This window comes from Microcaecilia unicolor, chromosome 2 (assembly GCF_901765095.1).
Source record: "Microcaecilia unicolor chromosome 2, aMicUni1.1, whole genome shotgun sequence".
Lineage (NCBI taxonomy): Eukaryota > Metazoa > Chordata > Amphibia > Gymnophiona > Siphonopidae > Microcaecilia > Microcaecilia unicolor.
This window is the reverse complement of record NC_044032.1, coordinates 616697150-616717619: the sequence shown is the minus strand read 5'-3', so window position 1 is coordinate 616717619 and position 20470 is coordinate 616697150. Positions and strand designations below refer to the sequence as shown.

The 20470-nt window shown below is 41.8% G+C and overlaps 1 protein-coding gene across 1 annotated transcript in view; it reads right to left on the bottom strand.

The window, feature by feature from the left end:
- LRBA (LPS responsive beige-like anchor protein) overlaps window positions 1-20470 on the bottom strand; it is a 1257537-nt gene that overhangs the window by 262008 nt on the left and 975059 nt on the right. The window contains 2 exon segments of the mRNA XM_030191657.1: window positions 10607-10726; window positions 17116-17256. Coding sequence (XP_030047517.1) covers window positions 10607-10726; window positions 17116-17256 — 261 coding nt within the window.

Below are 20470 nucleotides of genomic sequence, written 5' to 3'. Positions count from 1 at the left end.
GAATAAGGGAAAGGGAAATGGGACTTGATATACCGCCTTTCTGTGGTATTTTGCAACTACATTCTAAGCAGTTTACATATATACAGGTACTTATTTTGTACCTGGGGCAATGGAGGGTTAAGTGACTTGCCCACAGTCACAAGGAGCTGAAGTGGGAATCGAACCCAGTTCCTCAGGATCAAAGTCCACTGCACTAACCACTAGGCTACTCCTCCACTGCAGTGGCTTTCCCTGGGTTTACCTTAATAACTGTTCATGGACTTTTCCTCTTGCATTTTTCCAAACCTTTTTTAAACCCAGCTACATTAACTGCTTTTACCACTTGCTCCGGTTTGAGGTAGGTGTTTCCTTGGGAAGACTGGAGAATTTGGCAGGAAATTAAGGTGGGGAAGTCCCTTAGTCAAAAATTTAAATTTTGGTTTTCCCTAAGGAAACTATCCACCTCAAAATCCAACCAATCAAGTTTGTGAAACCACTATATAAGAAAATTGAAGACCTCTCAACATACCCTGAAGGAAGCCACAGTACAACGGTGAAACATCGGTCCCACTTTCTCATACGCGGCAAGAGCTAGACAACCGCAACAATCATTTTCTCTGATTTGTTCTAAATGTACTACTTTGTAATTTCATTGTGTGTCTTCTAGTCCTTGTGCTTTTGGAAAAAGTAAACAAATGATTCATGCCTACACAGTCCACTCCACTCATTATTTTATAGACCTCTATCATATCTCCCCCTCAGCTGTCGTCTCCAAATTGAAGAACCCTATTCTTTTTAGCCTTTTCTCATAGGGGAGTCATTTCATCCTCTCATTTTGATTGCCTTTCTAATTTAGCTACAGCTTATGTTGTTACCAGAATTGTACACAATAGTCAAGGTGCAACTGTACCACAGAGTGATGCAAAGGCATTATAATAGTCTTCGTTTTATTCTCTATTTCTTTGCTTTCTTGGATACCACTGCACACTAAGCAGAGGATTTCAACGTATCTTCAATGATTAAACCTAGGTCATTTTCTTGGGTGATGACTCCTAATGTGGAACTTTGTAACATGTAACTACAGTTTGGGCTGCTCTTCCCTATGTGCATCACTTTGCACTTGTTCAGGTTAAAATTTCACCTGCCAATTGGACGCTCGGTCTCGCAGTCTCGTAAGGTCCTCTTGCAATGTCTCAAAACCCTCTTGTGATTTAACAACTTTAAAAAACTCTCATCAGCAAATTTGATTACCTCACTTGTTATTCCTGTTTATAGGTCATTTAATCTGTATACTTGGTACCTGCAAAATATGCAGAATAAATATTCCCATAGCATGCGTTTGCAAGTGGATTTTCAATGGGAAGTTCTGCTACTACTACTGATTTCTATAGTGCTACTAGATGTACACAGCACCATACACAAACATATAAGAGACAGACCCTGCTTGACAGAGCTTACAATCTATTCAAGAGAGACAAACCAGAAAAATAAGGGATTAAGGAATTTCATTTATTATGGGAATGATTAAAACTACAAGGGTATTGAACAGGTGAATAAGGGTTTAATCATTTATTCTGCATATTTTGCAGATACCAAGTGCGCAGGTTAAATCATTGAAAAGCAGATGTGGAAATTAGAAAATTACATCTTTGTGCTTGACTTTTAGGCCTGCTGCAGCTCTTCCACCGGTACTGCTTTTATTTTTCTCTAGGGCAGGATTAAGCCTTTGATGGGGTCTAAGTAAGCAAGCCCACTGTCCTCCCCTCCATCATAACATAAATGCAATATGTCTTCTATAAAAAGGGCGCTATTTGGTTTTGACTGTAGAGAAAAACTGGAAACAAAGGAAACAGCAGCCAAGAACCACGGCTCACTGATGACTCCTGCTGATTGGAGGTCAATGCACAGGGGGTGGGGAAACAGAGCGACCTTAGTAGACAGCAGTGGCTTTGGTCTCCATCTCTAACATAGTAACATAGTAGATGACGGCAGAAAAAGACCTGCACGGTCCATCCAGTCTGCCCAACAAGATAACTCATATGGGCTACTTTTTGTGTATACCCTACTTTGATTTGTACCTGTGCTCTTCAGGGCACAGACCATATAAGTCTGCCTAGCACTATCCCCGCCTCCCAACCACCGGCTCTGGCATAGACCGTATAAGTCTGCCCAGCACTATCCCCGCCTTCCGCCACCGGCTCTGGCACAGACCGTATAAGTCTGCCCAGCACTATCCCTGCCTCCTAACCACCAGTCCCGTCTCCCACCACCGGCTCTGGCACAGACCGTATAAGTCTGCCCAGCACTATCCCCGCCTCCCAACCACCAGCCCCGCCTCCCAACCACCGGCTCTGGCACAGACCGTATAAATCTGCCCAGCACTATCCCCGCCTCCCAACCACCAGCCCCGCCTCCGGCTCTGGCACAGACCGTATAAGTCTGCCCAGCACTATCCCTGCCTCCCAACCACCAGTCCCGTCTCCCACCACCGGCTCTGGCACAGATCGTATAAGTCTGCCCAGCACTATCCCTACCTCCCACAACCGGCTCTGGCACAGACCATATAAGTCTGCCCAGCACTATCCCTGCCTCCCAACCACCAGTCCCGTCTCCCACCACCGGCTCTGGCACAGACCATATAAGTCTGCCCAGCACTATCCCTGCCTCCCAACCACCAGTCCCGTCTCCCACCACCGGCTCTGGCACAGACCGTATAAGTCTGCCCAGCACTATCCCTGCCTCCCAACCACCAGTCCCGTCTCCCACCACCGGCTCTGGCACAGACCGTATAAGTCTGCCCAGCACTATCCCCGCCTCCCAACCACCAGCCCTGCCTCCCACCACCGGCTCTGCCACTAGTTTTTATTTGTCAATAGATGATTTATCAAGGCAGAAATGAACTTTGGAAGCCAATGAATTAGCATGAAAGGGATCTTCCTAAACACCAATATCTCTAATGTTTCTCATGCCTTACACTATCTGCTTTTGTCTCACCTAGAATGTAAACTGCACTGAACCCTGGAAAGGGGATATTAGCGGTATACAAGACTTGAATTGATTCTAGACACCTTCCTAGTTTGCCTTAATCCTGTGCTCCATTTTCGCAACAGAAAAAAATATGCATACTGTCTGGACTTTGCATAATTTCTTCTACAGGCTTTTTTACTTTTTTTTTAATGTGTTTGTAAATTTTGCATAAATAACTTAAACAAGTATAACACTTTGGGCAGACTAGATGGCCCATGCAGGTCTTTAGCTGCCATCATATACTGTGTTCAGGGCTTTTTGTGTGGGGGTACTGAGTACCAGCACCTTTTCCATTATCTGCTAAAATTGACCCAAGGACCCCAAGTTTTAATGAAAGAGTTCAGGCTCTACACACCAATTCTGCCTTGTCATAGGTTCTGTGACTGGTTGCAGGGGGCCTGACTATTGTGGGGTGGGTCCCTCAGTGATCACCCCACCCCTAAAGGGTGGCCTAGCATTCGAGTACCGGCACTTTTTTTGCTAGAAAAGATGCACTGACTGTTACTATTTTATATTACTTGACAGGAAATATGAGGGTTATTATAGTAAATTTCAAAAAGAAAACAAGGAGTCATATTGTTTTTGAAATTTTTAGGGGGAGTGTCAGGGCATAGAGTTAGTGTATGAATAGCACAGAAGCCCTTACCACCTACAAAACAGATGACTGTAAATGCTCCTGCAGTAATTTTTAAAAATAGCTGCTCACTAATTGCAACATTAGTGCATGGCTATTAATGAAAAAATAGAAAATCAAGGATTTTACGACCACAGTAAAAATAGCCTTATCACGTGGGAATGACCAGCATAAGGACACACTAAGGCCATTTGTTACTGCAGTTTAGTAAAAGGACCCCGCATATATTTTCTCAAAATTTTTCTTAAATGTTAAAGTCTACAATTTGGAAGCAAAGTGTAAAAATGGGAGAAAAGAAATTAATATGAAATAAGAAATTATAACAAAGAAATAAGCAGCTAAGCTAAACAGTGTAGCAGTTTTCAAAGGGACTTTTACTTTGGGTAAGAATTCATTTACCTCTGGAAATAACTTTGAAACATTCCCCTTTAAGGTACACAATATAGCTCCTCTACAGAAACCAGTAATAAAGTTATGGCATCTGGACTTCCCAGAAAACAGAGCACTTGGTTTTAACCTTGTATCTCACAAATCCTAGAAATTAACACAGACTAACATAATAAAAATGTAAATATCTATAACTCTCTCTGATTAGTATAACTTGCATCTAATGTTATTGCTTGAATGATTCAAGAAAAAAGTTGCAAAAAAAGGGAACCTCATTCTACTTGAAGGAGAAAAGATCAACATTTATATCAGGGAATTACTTTTCTAACAGGTGATTGTTGTAAAATGTGTCCTTCTTCTAACCAGAACACACTGAATGCTATTTAACAGGCAGAAAAATACAGGCTGTTCTCCTGGATATTTTATGAAGTATAACCTCTATTTTATGAAGTGACCCTAGGCAGTTGTGTCAGAGGCCCACTAGATCAAGTTTGAAATCCGGTCTTGCCATGGTTCACCGGCTTAGTGGCCTCCAAGATACTGCCTCGGGTCCAACTTTGGCAGAGCAGCTCTGAAGGCAGCTGAGAGCAATGAGAAGGTCATCTGATTGGGGACAAGGTCAGGCTGAAGTATCTAGGGCAAAGACAGCTAAGATCAAGCAGGAATTGAACTATTGTCACCTCCATCACTGTGAAAAACACTGGAAGGCTTTGAATTGCAGAATCCTTTGTTTACAGTCACCTTAATTAACTAAGAAGGAAAAAATGAGCTTGTCTACAAAATGCCTGACAAGCACCTGATAACCAGTTTCTAACCCCTTGTTAATTGTAGAAATGCAGGGTGGAAGGAGGAGGAGGAGTTGTTGCAGGATTAAAGAGTCTCTGTTTTAGTCACTGTGATACATCACAGAAATAATCAAAATTTCCTTTTTCACTTTGGTATTTATGTAACACCCTCACCCAGGGTGCTTAACAACAAATTACGTACAGGTGCAAGCAACCCCTAAAGACTTACAATCCAAGGCCCCGATGTTCAGAAGCAAATGTCGGCGCTAGATCCCATTAGCGACGGACTAGCTACTGCAAAATGCACAGAGGGCTACAGTGCGGTGAACGAGTGCACCCAAGGATATTGCAAATTGAAAGCGGTATTTCCTATTCTTTCCAATGCTCGCTGAAGAGAGCCCCTGAATAAGGGTGCCCTTACCACTAGGAACCTAATGCCAGCTCACAGCTGGTGTTAGGTGTCTGAAAAGGCTGTAAGCAATTCATAGCCAATGGGATAATGAAGGATCTCTGACACAAACAGCCCACAGGCCCGGCCCAGCAAGAAGGGGATTAGGCGTCAAGCTGAATTTCGGGTGACTGCATGAGAGAGCGCCTCCCCTCCATCCCATTCTGAAGTGTTCAGAAGAATTTTTTTTTTAATGATAAAGGAGCAGCAACTTAACCTGCGCCGGAAGGGAAACTAAGCAAAGTATGGTGTCTCTTTCTCTTGGCCCTGAAGGGCTCCCTCAACCGGCAACTGGCACGTCTTCTTCCTCCTCCTCCCCTCTGGTGTTCTGGGCATGCGCTGAAGAGCTGTGCTCAATGCAAAACTCTTGAGCGCATGCACTAGGCACCATCCTGCTCCTAAATCCCGAACAACTCCCTCATGCTCAACGCTATGAGCATGCCTATATTTGCATTTCATTAGCATTGAGCATGAGGGAGTAGTTCAGATGCCCTGATTGGCAGTATTTTTCTGGCACTGGTCAGAACAGCGTTGGAGTTTTGATCATCGGGCCCCCAATGAGTAATTTAAACAATGGAAGACAGTGACTTGACTAGATTACAAGGATCATCAGGGAAAAATAATTGTAATTTTATTTCAAATTTTCTCCTTAACAGTACATATATGCAGAAAAATTGAAATGCAACTATAAAGATGATGAAAATAGCAAATTATAACGCACTATCATGAGATCCTAATCAACCACTTCAGTCTTATAAATCAGACTGTCAAGTGAAAGTTGGACAAATTAAGCTGCTCTCTTACTATACTGAGACAAAACAGAGAACCCTTTAAAATAAAACAAAAAAACCAACTTTATTTTAAATACAAACTACAGCTGCAGGTTAATCACAGTTAACTAATTAATTAATAACATTGCAGCACCTTCTGTCTCTTTCAAACATCTCTTCTGCTTTCTTCCACTACCAATATCTGTCCTTGGTGCGATCTGGCTTCTATCCCCTCACCTGTGATTCAACATCAACCCTCCTCCCCTCCATGTCAGTCTACCTTAAAGATGGTTTTCTGCTGGTCCCCAGAAGTATTGCACATACGCTGCCTGCAGCCTGTAATGAAGCTCTCCTTCAGATCCGTCCCGCCCATGCAGAAGCAGAAAGTGATGTCAGAGGTGGTAGGACAGGCCAAAGGGAAAGCTTCAGAGAACGCCGCATATGTGCAACATGGCCGCTGCTGAAGAACCACAGAAGACCACCTTTAAGGTAGATCAGCTGGGGGAGGGCAGGGTTTTGATGCTGAACCCTGAGTGGGGCGAGGGCAGTAAACTGCAGATGTATGAGAACTGGAGGGGCTACTGGTGGAAGCTATGACCGAGGCAGTGAGCTCCAGAAGTAATGAGAGGTGCTGCTCACCACCAAGTTTGTGTCACTGCTCATGGGGGTGGAAGGGACGGGGAGAGAGAGATATACCCCAGGAAAGAAAAAGATAATGGATCTGGGGGAAGAGAGGGAGGGAAAGAAGAGAAAGGGAGAGATGCTGGATTTGGGCATGGAAGATTATCAGTCTTTTAGGGAAGGGAAGAGGGATGGGATTTGATATATCGCCTTTCTGTGGCTACAATTAAAGTGGTTTACATGTTATATGCAAGTATTTATCTACGTGAGCAAAAAAGCTCTCTGTTTTGGACATTCACATTCTGATTTTGTCCTCATGCAGAGAGGATTAACTTCCTGCTGCAGTAAACCATATAGAATGTCACTGGAACAAGCTAAAAATTATTGACCTATGGAAAATTCTTATCAGTAATGGACACTATGAGGCTTATTTTCAAAGCACTTAGCCTCCCAAAGTTCCATAGAAACCTATGGAACTTAGCCTCCCAAAGTGCTTTGAAAATATGCCTCTGTACAACCTTCCTCTCCTCGATCCCCATTGTAATAGACACTATATAACCTTCCTCTCCTCGATCCCCATTGCACCTGAAACACATTTACCTATATTCGACTATATCACCTTGTATTTGTTTCTATACTGGACTTGGTAAATGCCTTTACGGTATTATGTAAGCCACATTGAGCCTGCAAATAGGTGGGAAAATGTGGGATACAAATGTAACAAATAAATAAATAATACTGATTTTACTATTCTTCATAGTGATAAAGGGGACGGAACTCCTCTCTTATGAGGAAAAGCTAAAGAGGTTAGGGTTCTTCAGCTTCCAAAACAGATGGCTGAGGGGAGATATGACTGAGGTCTACAAAATCCTGAGTGGTGTAGAACAGGTAAAAGTGAATTGATTTTTGCTTTCAAAATGACTAGGGGACAATCAAAGTTACTTGGAAATACTTTTAAAACAAATAGGAGGTAATATTTTTTTTTACTCAAAGACTAGTTAAGCTCTGGAACTCGTTACCGGAGGATGTGTTAACAGCGGTTAGCGTACCTGGGTTTAAAAAAAAGGATTGGACAAGTTCTGGAGGAAAAGTCCATAGTTTGCTTTCAGACAGACATAGGGAACCTATTGCTTGCCCTGGGTTTGGTAGCATGGAATAATGCTACTATTTGGGATTCTGTCAGGTACTTGTGACTTGGCTACTGCTGGAAATAGGATACTGGGCTAGATGGACCATTGGTCTGACCCAGTGTGGCTTTTCTTATGATGCCAAAAGTATGTCTCAAATGGAGAATGACAAAGAATTTCATTTTGTTTATATGAACATATCACATTACATCATGGGCCGCAAGTCTTCTTTGGATGGGGAGGCTTGAGCATCCCCACCAGCCATGAATCTGTCGCTGTAATTTTTGAAGGGGGCCTGAGCCCAAATTGGGGGGGGGGGGGGGGGGGCTAGGCCCTTGAGGCTCCCCGTGGCTACACCATGTACACTTTTATTTCTTTAGTTAATAACTTACTTGAATTTATTAACTACCTTTATAAAGAGATTAATCACCCAAGGCAGTGTACAGCATAACAGTAGTAAAATTACTAAATAAGCATAAATACAATCAATGAAATAAATTTGAAAATGGCAAAGTGAAACCTAGTAGTGGGATTAACATGAAAGAATGTCAGAAATATACACATTTAACAGCACTATAGAAAAATCAAATCAAACAAATACATAAATGTTAATACAAGAAATGATACTTGTAATAGCATGGAAGAACATTCAAATAACATACTACAGATATGATACAACAACAGCATAATACCAATGAAAAACCTAATAGACACGTTAGAATATTCAAATAACATAATCGGCTGATTTTAAGTTGGTGGCGGTCACCGGGACCGTGGCCGGCTACATTAGCTCCAGATATTTGGTGTTGTATGTGGGGGGGGGGGGGGGGGAATGGGAGGAGTTCATCATGTTGCAGGCTGGGGGGGAGAGAGTCAGACTGTTTCCGGGGGATTGGGAGAGGGCTTGGAGGGCTAAAGGAGCAATTGAAAAGTTATGCCGGTGCCAGTCGATGTTCGTTGCCAGCACAAATGTAGCTGGGCGATCAAAGTTAGGATTGCTTTTTATACGGTCCTATTTGGTTGCTTTGCTGTGTGGTTGCTGACGCTGAATGTTGCTGGCAGCTCTGTCCCAACACTGCCCCTGAACTGCCCATATTTAACATGGCTGTTTCTTCCTGAATATCAGGGGGTTAGGCAGTCACAGGCGATTTAAGTAGTTAGGAGCATCTCCTGCCCACTTACATTACCTTGAATATTGGGTGGATATGATGCTAATGCTTTTCTTAAGTATATGTGGTTGTTGTGCTGGTCTACTTGAATCTGTAGAAATCAGAATCCAAACCAGAAAAAGAGGAGAAACCTTACGTGAACAAGATGTTAAGTCTTTATTATAAACAGCATAAAGGTGACCCGACACGGCCGTGTTTCAGCACAAAGGCCTGGTATTATGCTACATCATGGTGTGGATATATGGGTACTATATTGTACACTGGGCGCATAGGAGGGCACTAGCTTGCCTGTGTGGTGAAAGACTAGGTCTATTAGTATCTAATGTGTCCTTAGTTTGGCTTGGACAATGTGAGATGAGATGGGACCCATTCATTCCAGCGCTGCTGGATGGCTTGCGATTGCATCATTCCCTGTGGGTTTTAATCATTCATCTTGGGGGAAATTACCTGACGTTCACTCATAGCATGCAGCTCACACAAAAAAATGCAGCAAGACATTCTCGACATTGCGAAGATGTATCCTACAATGCATCTGATCTGGTCCTGTACCATTCCACATTGCATATGAAAAGGCGAAAGAGCACATAGAGTGATTGAAAAGACAAGAAAGAAGATTAATAGGTTGATGTTCAAATTCATATACACCCTTAAGGGGCATAATATTTTTCAAGAGCTATTAGTTGGGACGTGTCCTGGACTATACCGTCCTGATGGGATACATTTGTCTGGTATTGGCTTGGACATAGTCAGTGCTGACATACAGGAGGGCAGTAGATAGGTTGTTGATTAGGTTTGGCCACAGCATCAAGGTGCATTAGTTGGGGGACCCACAAGTGAGGTGTCACTATTGTGGGTCTTAGCAGGTACAGGGAAGGTAACCAAAAAAATACAGGGTAGCGAGGTGGGTGAGGCATTGACTACACAAGCTATGATAAGGTGACTATACAAGCTATGATAAGGTCACCTCTTGGAGTGGGGAGCATTGGCTAGCAGGGCAAGTGAGGGTGGCCACCTGTCTTCTATGGATTGGCGAAGCATAATTAGGATGCCTTGCAGAAGCTGCCCAAGCACCCTCACCTGACTTTGAGGGTCGGGAGAGGAGGGGAGGGGAGGGAGACGATGGCAGGTAAATGATGGAACCAGGTGAGCTTAATATAGCAGCCCGGGCGAAGAGGCATACAACGGATAACCTGCTTTAACAGCAGTACATACACGATCCTAGGCACATAAGATCAGGAAGTAGCAGCCACCAATTCATCGTCCATGCACATTTATATATGGGCAAGTTGCAATATTGGCATGGTTACCTCCCATAGATAGTTAGATTCACGTGTTAGCAAGTTAAGGTACACGTGTTAATGTTATGGTTAGTACATAATTGTTAGATGATTGCATTGTAACTGTGCTGCGGCCATTGTAAATAAATTCCACTTTTCGGAAAAATGGTGTTTGTGTAGTGTTCTCAGGGTGAGCGGAAGGGGCAAAGAATGGAGGGCGGAAGAGAGACAGAAGTTACAGTCAGCATTTACCCTATTTACGTATTATAATGAATAGAAATACCATAAATGAAATGTAATGAGATAATAGCTTTCTTAGACACAGAATTCATTCACACTTCTTTCATAAAATCTGCACATTTGGAAGAGAGATGTCCTTTACCTTGATATCTGAGGTGTCCCGCTGACAGTTGCGCCATGCTCTGGAGATTGATGAAAAAGTTCTATCTGCATGGTCAAATTTACCACCTTGTAAATTTAAGAAAAATGTTGTAAAGGGCTCCTACAAGAAAAAATAAAATAATGCAATTACTATTAACAGCAAAACAACTATTTTTATAGTACTTGTGTGTGTGTATATATATATATATATATATATTATACACACACATACACTGCGTAATGTTATGTAATAATTAAAATAAGTCCCTTCCCAAAGGAGCTTACAATTTAAGTAAACTTGTTGCTGTGCTCCAAGTTTTGGAATTCTCACCCTCATGCTTCAAGATTTTCACTGAGTTATTGTGGCATTGGAAAACAAAGACTTGATTAGTTGATCAGTTTTAGGGTATGTTTATTTTACATCACTTTTAAGTTTGATAAAATCAGACATCTAGTAAATGTAAACAGATAACGAAGAGGCCCTTTTACTAAAGGTTAGTGTGCGCTAACGGACATTACTGCATGATAAATACTGCATGTCCTATTTTATACCTATGGGCAAGGCGCATAAGTAACTGTATTATACTATTGATACAAATTATATACGCAGGCAACCAATTTACAATTATTATTAAAACATACATTATTCTTCACTGTAAATTCCAAATGCCCAATTGATTTTTACAGAATGTTTTGGTTGATTTTTGTTGCACTCTTGTATCTGTAGCCAACCTATATTTGCTATTCATCCAAGATGTTTGTTATTCATCCCAATCTGCTAATTCTGTTCCCAATAAATTTACTGACATTAAATCTGACATATGATTTACTGTCAGACTATTTCTCACCCTATATATCGATATACCCACTACTGGGAAAATGGAACATGCTGGACTGTTACACATTCCTACACAGCCACTACATGCCAGCAGAATCTCTCACCTTCATCTTGGTCACTCACAGAACAAAGACCAATCCTCACCAATTACTGAATAAAGGACCAAAATTAGAATAGGAAACACTGAGAAATGGCATTCTCTGTAAGCGGTACAGAACAAGAGAAATAAAAATAAAAAGGGATTATCTACTGTAGGGAGCAAAATACAAGATCACTTTCTACCCCAAAATAAAACCCACAAATAAATGTATTTAGTTAAAAGTTTAAATTCTGCCTACAACTAAGCAGATTACAATAAAACATACACAATAAAAATCACACAAATAGATTTCAGCTCACAATAAACAAATCTAACCTATCAGCCCCATGCCTACACAATCAAACGTGTCTTCAGTAATTAGAGAAAGGTTGCCATACTGCCACACAGTCTTAAAACCCCAGGTAAAGCATTCCAAATCTGCGGACCAGCAAATGAGAAAACTGTATTCCAGGTACTGGCATATTTCACAGAATGCAATTCCCTAGATGCCAACAACATCGCATGCTCTGACTTCAAGGCCCTTTAAGGCTGATACACCACAAAAGTCTGTTTAAGGTATCTGAATAGCAATGAAAATTTAAAAATTTGTATGACAACAGTGAGCTGTATTTCAAAGCACTTAGACTTACAAAGTTACATGGAGGTGTATTTTCAAAGCACTTAGACTTACAAAGTTCCACAGTAACCATATTTTAATAATATTGGCTTAGTTTCTTTTGCAATATTGGTTTTTGAAATAAAAATATTATTGTGTATTATTAGTTTAGTGAGATTCTGTACATACCTCTTTTCTTTGGTCAACAAACTGCACCTAGCAACTCAAGGAAATTATTAGAAAGCAGAAAAAATAATCTTACTATAGACAAAAGTCAACAGCTTGTGCACTTGGGGGGTTTTGGAGTCTGTGTATCCTCTACATGAACAGCTGTATGTAGCTTGCAGGACTCTGTGGAGATGGCAAACTAAAGAGCAGCTGAGAGGACACTGGTATGAGAGAAAGAAAACTGGCCTCCACTAGCCACCTGCAGAGGAAACTGAGTGGTACAGAAGGCACAGGAGGCCTGGCCCAGCTAGTCAATAGTAAGTAGCACAAAAGACATGAAGTGGTAATGTAGAGAGGTGAGCCTAAGACCTGCCTTCCAAAGTGGAAGCAAAGTTGGGGACCACTGAGGCACAGCTAGTACTGAAGATTGGTTCCACTGGAAGAAGTGTGGATGGGGAAGGGAGGCAGAAAAGAAGACAATAAGCATGAGGGAAGGGTTAGGGAAGGAAGTAGAGGAGTGAGGGAGAGAAAGGTATCTCGGAAAAGACTGAAAGTGAACAGTGCAAAGGGGAAAGACTCATCCATCCTTACCTCATCTATCCATTCACCTATTCTCTCATACGCCCACAACCCTCATTCACTTGTACACAGAGAAGCAACATACCCCAACACACTTCATGCATTTATTTGCAGACTCCACCTACTCACTGAGTAGTGGGGTCCTAAGCAGGGCTGAGAAGTCGGTATACTAACCCTTTCACTCTGACTCCTCTGTTTTTCTACTATCCAACTCAGACTCCTACTGATATCTGCCTTTATATGTTTTGCTCTGGTTCTAAAGTACTGGTAAATATAACATTACATAAGTAATGCCACACTGGGAAAAGACCAAGGTGTCCATCGAGCCCAGCATCCTGTCCATGACAGCGGCCAATCCAGGCCAAGGGCACCTGGCGAGCTTCCCAAACGTACAAACATTCTATACCTGTTATTCCTGGAATTGTGGATTTTTCCCCAAGTCCATTTACTAGTGGTTTATAGACTTGTCCTTTAGGAAACCGTCTAACCCCTTTTTAAACTCTGCTAAGCTAACATTAGATCCAGGACAAAGTATAAAATAGTACATTTACCATATATAATAATGTAAGTTTTTATTTTGAAGCTGGATTCTGTGTCAGTACATTTTTACCAACTCCGACGCCACTCAAATTATTTTCTGACACTGACTTCACAGCCCTTGTCTTAAGGATGTATTCATGGGAAATAGATTGATGAGGGGAGATGTGTTTAGTGAGGGATGGTGGCAGCAGCAGCTTACTGCCGGGGTACACAGGGTATGGAGAGGTGAACTTGGGGATCAGAAAGTCTTAGAGGTTGAGTGGCTTCAGTTGGGGGATCCTGCTGGATATATGGTGGTCTTAGTGAGTGGCAATACCTTCTGGCAGTGGCGTGTAATGACAGTGGTAAGTAGGAGGAAGCTCAGAGCATGAGGGTACAACGTTACATTACATTTTATAGCCCACCATCTTTTAAGACTTTTTCTTCTAGTATCAAAAGCTGAAGATTTAACTGACAGAGCATGGGTATTACGACCTGCCTTACAGTGTATATGGGGACTGGAGTTTTCATTAGGATATGAACAAGGTACTCCACAGTCAGAATGAATCTTACAGAATATCTATAAACAATATTGGTTTCCTTTATATACTTGTTTTTATGTAGCTCCTAACCTACTACAACATGTTTTAGAAATGTATGAGATAAATAAATGACCATGATGTTCAGGTATTTGGAGACTGTAACATACATTTTCCACACATTCACCCATTTATTCTGCTACTACACTGTCAACAATGTTAACATTTGTTTTTTAATATTTCCCAAATTACAGACTTGCTTTAGTAGTCAACTGTGCTACCTATGCTGTTGTGTAAGAAACACGTGCAAGTTTAACTTATTTCCCTAAACCTGGAGCTTGCTGCTTAATTTATGATTAAAAGAAAAAAGTGTTCAAAAGATTTAAAAGCCTCTTCTTAGTTAAAGAACACTTAAGCACATATTAGTAGATAATTGCCTGAAATTAGCCAAGCACTATCAATTACATGCAGGATTTATGTCTGCTTGTACTGTCCTAACGAGCTTTAATTAATGATATGCTGCTAATGCTTTCCCAAAGAAATTACTTTCTAGTAGATGAATTGTCTTTAGGTTTACAGAAACATGCAATGTTTAGCCAATGTATTATCAATAAACCAGAATGCAATAGAATCTACAGAACATACAAATGTCATTTATGCACATAAATTGAGAAAGCTTATTCTACAAATACATGAACTTAACAATTCAAGGCTATAAAGAAAGCTAACAAAAACTATTAAAGTATGGTACTTACAAAACCAAACCAAAAATAAAGACTATGGAATTTGACAGGTTGCAACTCCCACTCATGTTTTGTATTTAACACAAATCTATTTTCTCCTGCAAATAATACGTATCCATGTCAATTGGTGAAGATTATAGTGTCAAAATATGTGTATGGTTAAATCAGCCTTTATCTGCAAAAATATTGTAATTTCAAAAATTCACCCCTCTTTCTCTGTTGTGTGTACATAACATAAGAGTAGCCATACTGGGTCACACCAATGGTCCATTTAGCCCAGTATCCTGTTTTCAACAGTGGCCAAGTCAGGTCACAAGTACCTGGCAGAAACCCAGACAAAAAGGGTCGGTGTTGAGGTGCATCTGGAGCATAGGTGCCCTGTATAAAAGGATTAGGTAGCCACAAGAACAACCTCTAGGAAACCAACAGTACAGCAAAGAGTCTACTACAGCAATTTAGGGGAACTGAGGACTTTTTTTACTCAGCGTTATCTCTCTTTGTCCTTTCATCACTGACGGTAGCGGCACTATAGCGATTTGACAGGCTGCTTCAGGGCCTTGGCCTTCCCAGTGATGCGTCCTGCCTCCTCCAATGTAACTTATGTTTTATTTAAGAACACAAGAATAGCCATACTGTGTCAGACCAATGGTCCATCTAGCCCAGTATCCTGCTTCCAACAGTGTTCAATCCAGGTCACAAATACCTGGCAGAAACCCAATTAATAGCAACATTCCATGCTACCAATCCCAGGGCAAGCATAGGCTTCTTCTATGTCCATCTCAATAACAGACTATGGACTTTTCCTCCAGGAACTTGTACAAACCTTTTTTAAACCAAGATTTGCTAACCACTGTTACCACATCCTCCTTTACTATCAGCCCAAGGTGGTTTACATAAAAGGATAAAATTCAATAATAAGTAGAAAAGAAACAAACTACAATAATAATAGGAAAGAGTACTCACATACCAAGCAAAGTCAATCAGAGTCATGCAACATAAAAGGTAATAACTTAGTGGTCCCATACTAGCCAAGGCTATCAGGCTAATCAGGAGAAATATTAAAGGATATTTGGAAATAATGGGTTTTCAGTTATGATTTAAACCCGGAAATAGAGCTGTGCTCTAATACTGGATGGTAGGTTGTTCCACAGATATGGAGCCAAGTATAAAAATGCATTTGTAGAGTCATAATGGGCACTCTTAGGTGGAGGCAAGACTAGCTGGTGGGCATCCAGGGAATAGAGTGAACGTGTTGGCATACAGAAGATCACTAAGACAGAAAGGTAAAGAGGGGAATGCGTGTGTTGGACCTTACAGTTAAGGGTAAGTAATTTAAACCAAATCTGATACTTTACTGATAACCAGTGGACGCCCATCTTTCATTTTGAAAATACCATCAAAGACGTCCAAATCCAAGGATGTCCTTAAATTTGGACATCCCTAGATTTGGAGGTCCTTGGATTTGGACATCCTGGAATTTGGACGTCTTTGACTTTCGGCCATTTTTGAACACAAAGACGTCCAAAAAAAGGAGGAGTGGCTTAATGGTTAGTGCAGCGTGCTTTGATCCTGGCAATATGGGTTCAATTCCCACTGCTGCTCCTTGTGACTTTGGGCAAGTCAAATGCACAAGGGGCATTTCTGGATATGACATTTAAGTCTGAATTTGGACGTTTTTTGTAAAATGTCCAAAATCAGAACAGGAAAGGTCATTTTCTACAAAAAAGGTCTATCTTTTCCTTTTGAAAGTGCTGATTTGGGGGAGGAATGGGAGGTGATCCCCGAGTCCCTCCAGTGGTCATCTGGGGAACCTCTTGTGTGGAGTAGAGGAGTAGCTTAGTGGTTAGTGCAGCAGACTTTGATCCTGGGGAATGGGTTCAATTCCCACTGCAGCTATTTGTTATCTTTGGCCATGGGTCAGGTCAGTGTTGGCGAAACTGTGGAACAGTGGGGGACGTATACCACATTTGGTGGTCGTGTCCTGCAGTCCAACAGTTCTGGACAGAAGTACAGCAGACTCTCCAATCTATGCTGAAACTAAGCTACTGTATTCAAGCTAAACATTGCCTATTACAATTCAAGCCGTGGGGGATAAAACAGAATCTCATCAATTGGCCATTAGTTTGTTTGTTGCTGCTAAGCTGACCATTGCAGCGGCATGGAAACGGCCGATGATGCCTCCCATGACCAGGGTACTTCGAAAGCTAGACTATCAGGCTTATTTTCCAAAGAGATGGATGTTAATCTTTCGACATAAAGACGTCCAAGACTAAAATATTGAACAAAAAAGGAAGGGGAAAAATCAGGTAGAGTTTACATGGCATTCTCATAGTTTGATCACCTGCTTACTTGAAATCTTTGTTTTTTTTTTTTAATTTAATTATATGCGCTATCTACAGTAATTTAAGAAAAGGAGATGATATACTTACAATTCTTAGTAGCCATGCCAATACAAAACTTGCAGTTGAATAATGTGTGCCGTAGTGAAACTTTGGAACTTGATCATCATCCCATGTTTCATGGCGTTCTGAAAAGAAGGCTGCTCTTTTTGGATTCAGTGCTCCAACAGGCTAAAAGAAGAAAATACAGAAGAATTGCTACATAAAACAATGTTATTTCAATTTTCTTATTTTCATTAATAACATTCCTCCATTTAATATTATTTAATTTTGAGGCCTGTTCAGTAATGTGTGCTCTACTGCAGGCCCACCATCCCACCCCAGACAGAAATCTGCCCCCCCCCCCCCCCCCGGACAGAGGTTCATCGGACCTTCAGCCCTCCCCAATCCCCTCATACCTTGAAGACAGATGAGGAGAGTAGCACTCCCTCCTCCTTCCAGTGCCGCTTCCAAAACAGTGATGCCCTGCCCTGACTAGTGCATCCTGGGATGCACTGAGCAGGGCTTCCATAACATATAAGGAAGAAGCTCCCTTATTTGGAAAGGATGCACTGGCAGGGTGCCGCCATTTTGGAGGTGGCGCTGGAAGGAAGAGGGAGTGCAAGGTATGGGGGGGGGGGGGAGTTGGGGGGAGCACTAGAACACCAGGCGGGGGGGGGGGGGGGCTGGTCTGCCCTCCCAGCCCTCTCTGTCTGGGAGGAATTGGGGGGGCTTCTGTCTGGAGGGGAGGGTTTGGAGGACTACTAGACCTCCAGCCCCTTGCATTGGTATGCTTGACAGGTCCAGGCTTTTTTTTTTTGTTTTTTTGACAGCCCAGACCTGTCAAACAACTTTTGTGGGAGCATTGTGCCTACAATCCTCCTGCAGAAGTACCCCCATGATTGAAGCTAATAGTGCAAATAAATTTCCATGCTATTAACTTCGATCATAGTGGCGTTGTTTCCTTTTGCTGTTCCAGCGCTAATTTTACAGTGCTGTTTGGAACAGCGTGGGGAAATTGATCATCGGGACTTGAGTGAGGAAAAGCAGGTGCTAGTTGGAGGGGAGCAAAAAAAAAAAAAAAAAAAAAAAAGCAGAGTCCTGGCTTAAGACTTCAGACTGAGGTTCACATCAGGAGCAAGTTAGTGACTCAAGAAGTTCATGGTTGTATATGAAGGCTTGTTAAAGGAAAGAAGGTGAGAGCCATTAGAAATAGTCAGGAACAAAGAATACAGGTAACTGGAAGAAAGCATTAGAAAAAAATAAATCAGGGATTATATTTTCCTTAGCTTTTATTTGTTTATATTAAACAGAAAAGGTAAAATGAATCAATGTTACTCCAACTACAAAATCCAACAAAAAGCACCTTGTATTCAGAATAAAGCAATAGAACAATAAAAGTAAATGGAGCCACAAACAGCTAGAAATGACCATAATTCAGTGTCACTTTAAAGTAAGGAAGTCAAAGTTTGGCAAGAAAGTCAGTTCATCAAAAAGAAAAATGAACAATTCTCAGGAATTCTTCTCCGATTGGAAGAACAAATGAGAAGTAATATATTTAACAACTAGTAAAACATGCCCGTTTCTGGAGCAAATGAAACGGGCGCTAGCAAGGTTTTCCTGCCGAACCCCCCCTCCCTACCCACCCCTTCGGTGTTGTGAAGCCACTCACCGCCATTGCTCCGCACCTCGTCAACGCACGCCACCTTCATCCACTGACGCCATTGCTCCGCCCTCGACATCATCACGTTTGACGCGAGGGTGGGGCCCAGACACAGTGATTTTGGTGGTTTCACCACCACGAACCCTTCGAACCCAAAGGAAGTGCCCGCAGGAAGTGACACTGACGTCAGTGTCCTCAGAACGTTGAGGGTGAGTTTTATTATATAGGATTAGTAAAGGGAAACTAAGAGGGAGAAGTGGTATACCAAAACCAATAAGAATACTGTTTTTATGGATGAGACCTGATTTTGATTTCTGTGCGAAGATTCTATTCGTTAAGCTATCACAGGCTGGAAATGTGGCAAAGACAGGGTTCACATCTCCCTGGAGGAAGAAAAATCCAGTCATTGCACATAAGCAAAGAGTGGGAATCAGAGCATACATATACTAGTTTTAAAAGAGAGCCGTGGTTTTGGTCATTGACACCCGGTAAAGACTTGACACAGCTTAGGCGGAGATGGGAAGCGAATGTGGGATGAAGCGGATGTGGGAAGTGATCTTGCCTCCTGGGATATTGCAGCTCACCTCAAAGGTATTTCACAAATAATTAGCGGGGCGGAATACAGAGAGTGTGCATATCGAGTTATACATAGAGCATATTTCTCACAGGTTCAGTTGTTCAGAGCGGGGGGAATTGATTCACTTACCTGCATGAAATGTAAATCATCAGACAATACGTTATACCATGGACTACGGGATTGTGGTGTTATAAGACATTTTTGGAGACAAGTACAAGGCACGCCCAAGCAGGTAGTGTTAGACTGCCCTGGGTCATTCAGGGGGCTAAAAGTGGATGAAATTAAGCTGTGTAGAAAGCTCTGCCTGCTAGCACGGAAGTGTATCTTGCAAAAGTGGACCGTACTGGATAGTCCTGAGTTCTGGCATTGGCGCAACCAAGTACACCAACTACTTACTTGGGAAGCGCAGGAGGCTAGAAGCTCTTTCAAACGAAAAACCCGATTCCTTAAGATTTGGAGTCCCTATATAGCCAAACTCATGCAGCGAGGCAGAAGCCTAATCCTTAATAAATTATGACTAAAGAAATTGAGTTCATATTGATGCCCATAGAGTGTACCACAAAGGAAGGTATGGGGGGGGGGGGGGGGGTAGGGGTGTACAGAAGAGGGGAGGAACTTAAGATAACATTTAAGACTGGACAGGGGTTCCAAAGTTCTAACATTTGGTGGGATTGAAGTACAAGGAATTTGTGAGGACTGTGACAATGATAATTTGTCCAAAAACAAAATGGGGTGACAAAGACAATTGTGTAGCCATGGAAAAGAAGGTTTAATGTTAGATTAAATGTGTTGATGTAAATCTCTGTACCATCGGGGATTGGACCCCATGTTCGCCCATAGGGAGCAAAGATGGGCACTAATTCAGTAGTTAAGTAAGGAGTGGGGATGGGGGGCGGGGGGGGGGGAGAAGTTAAAGTAAAAGTTTGATGACACTTTATCCAAATGTTTTGTCAAGGATTGCATAGATTTGTATTTAGTACATGTTTATTGACACTTAAATGTTGTACACTGTGACATCAATAAAAAAGTTAAACCATAAAAGAGAGCCGTGGTTTTATATTCCCCTACTGAAAACTGTCATTGTGATGGCTGAGAAATAAGTGAATGAGTTAAGGGAATAAAAATGGAGGAGAAACTGCCAGTATTTGTGAATGAAAACTCATGGA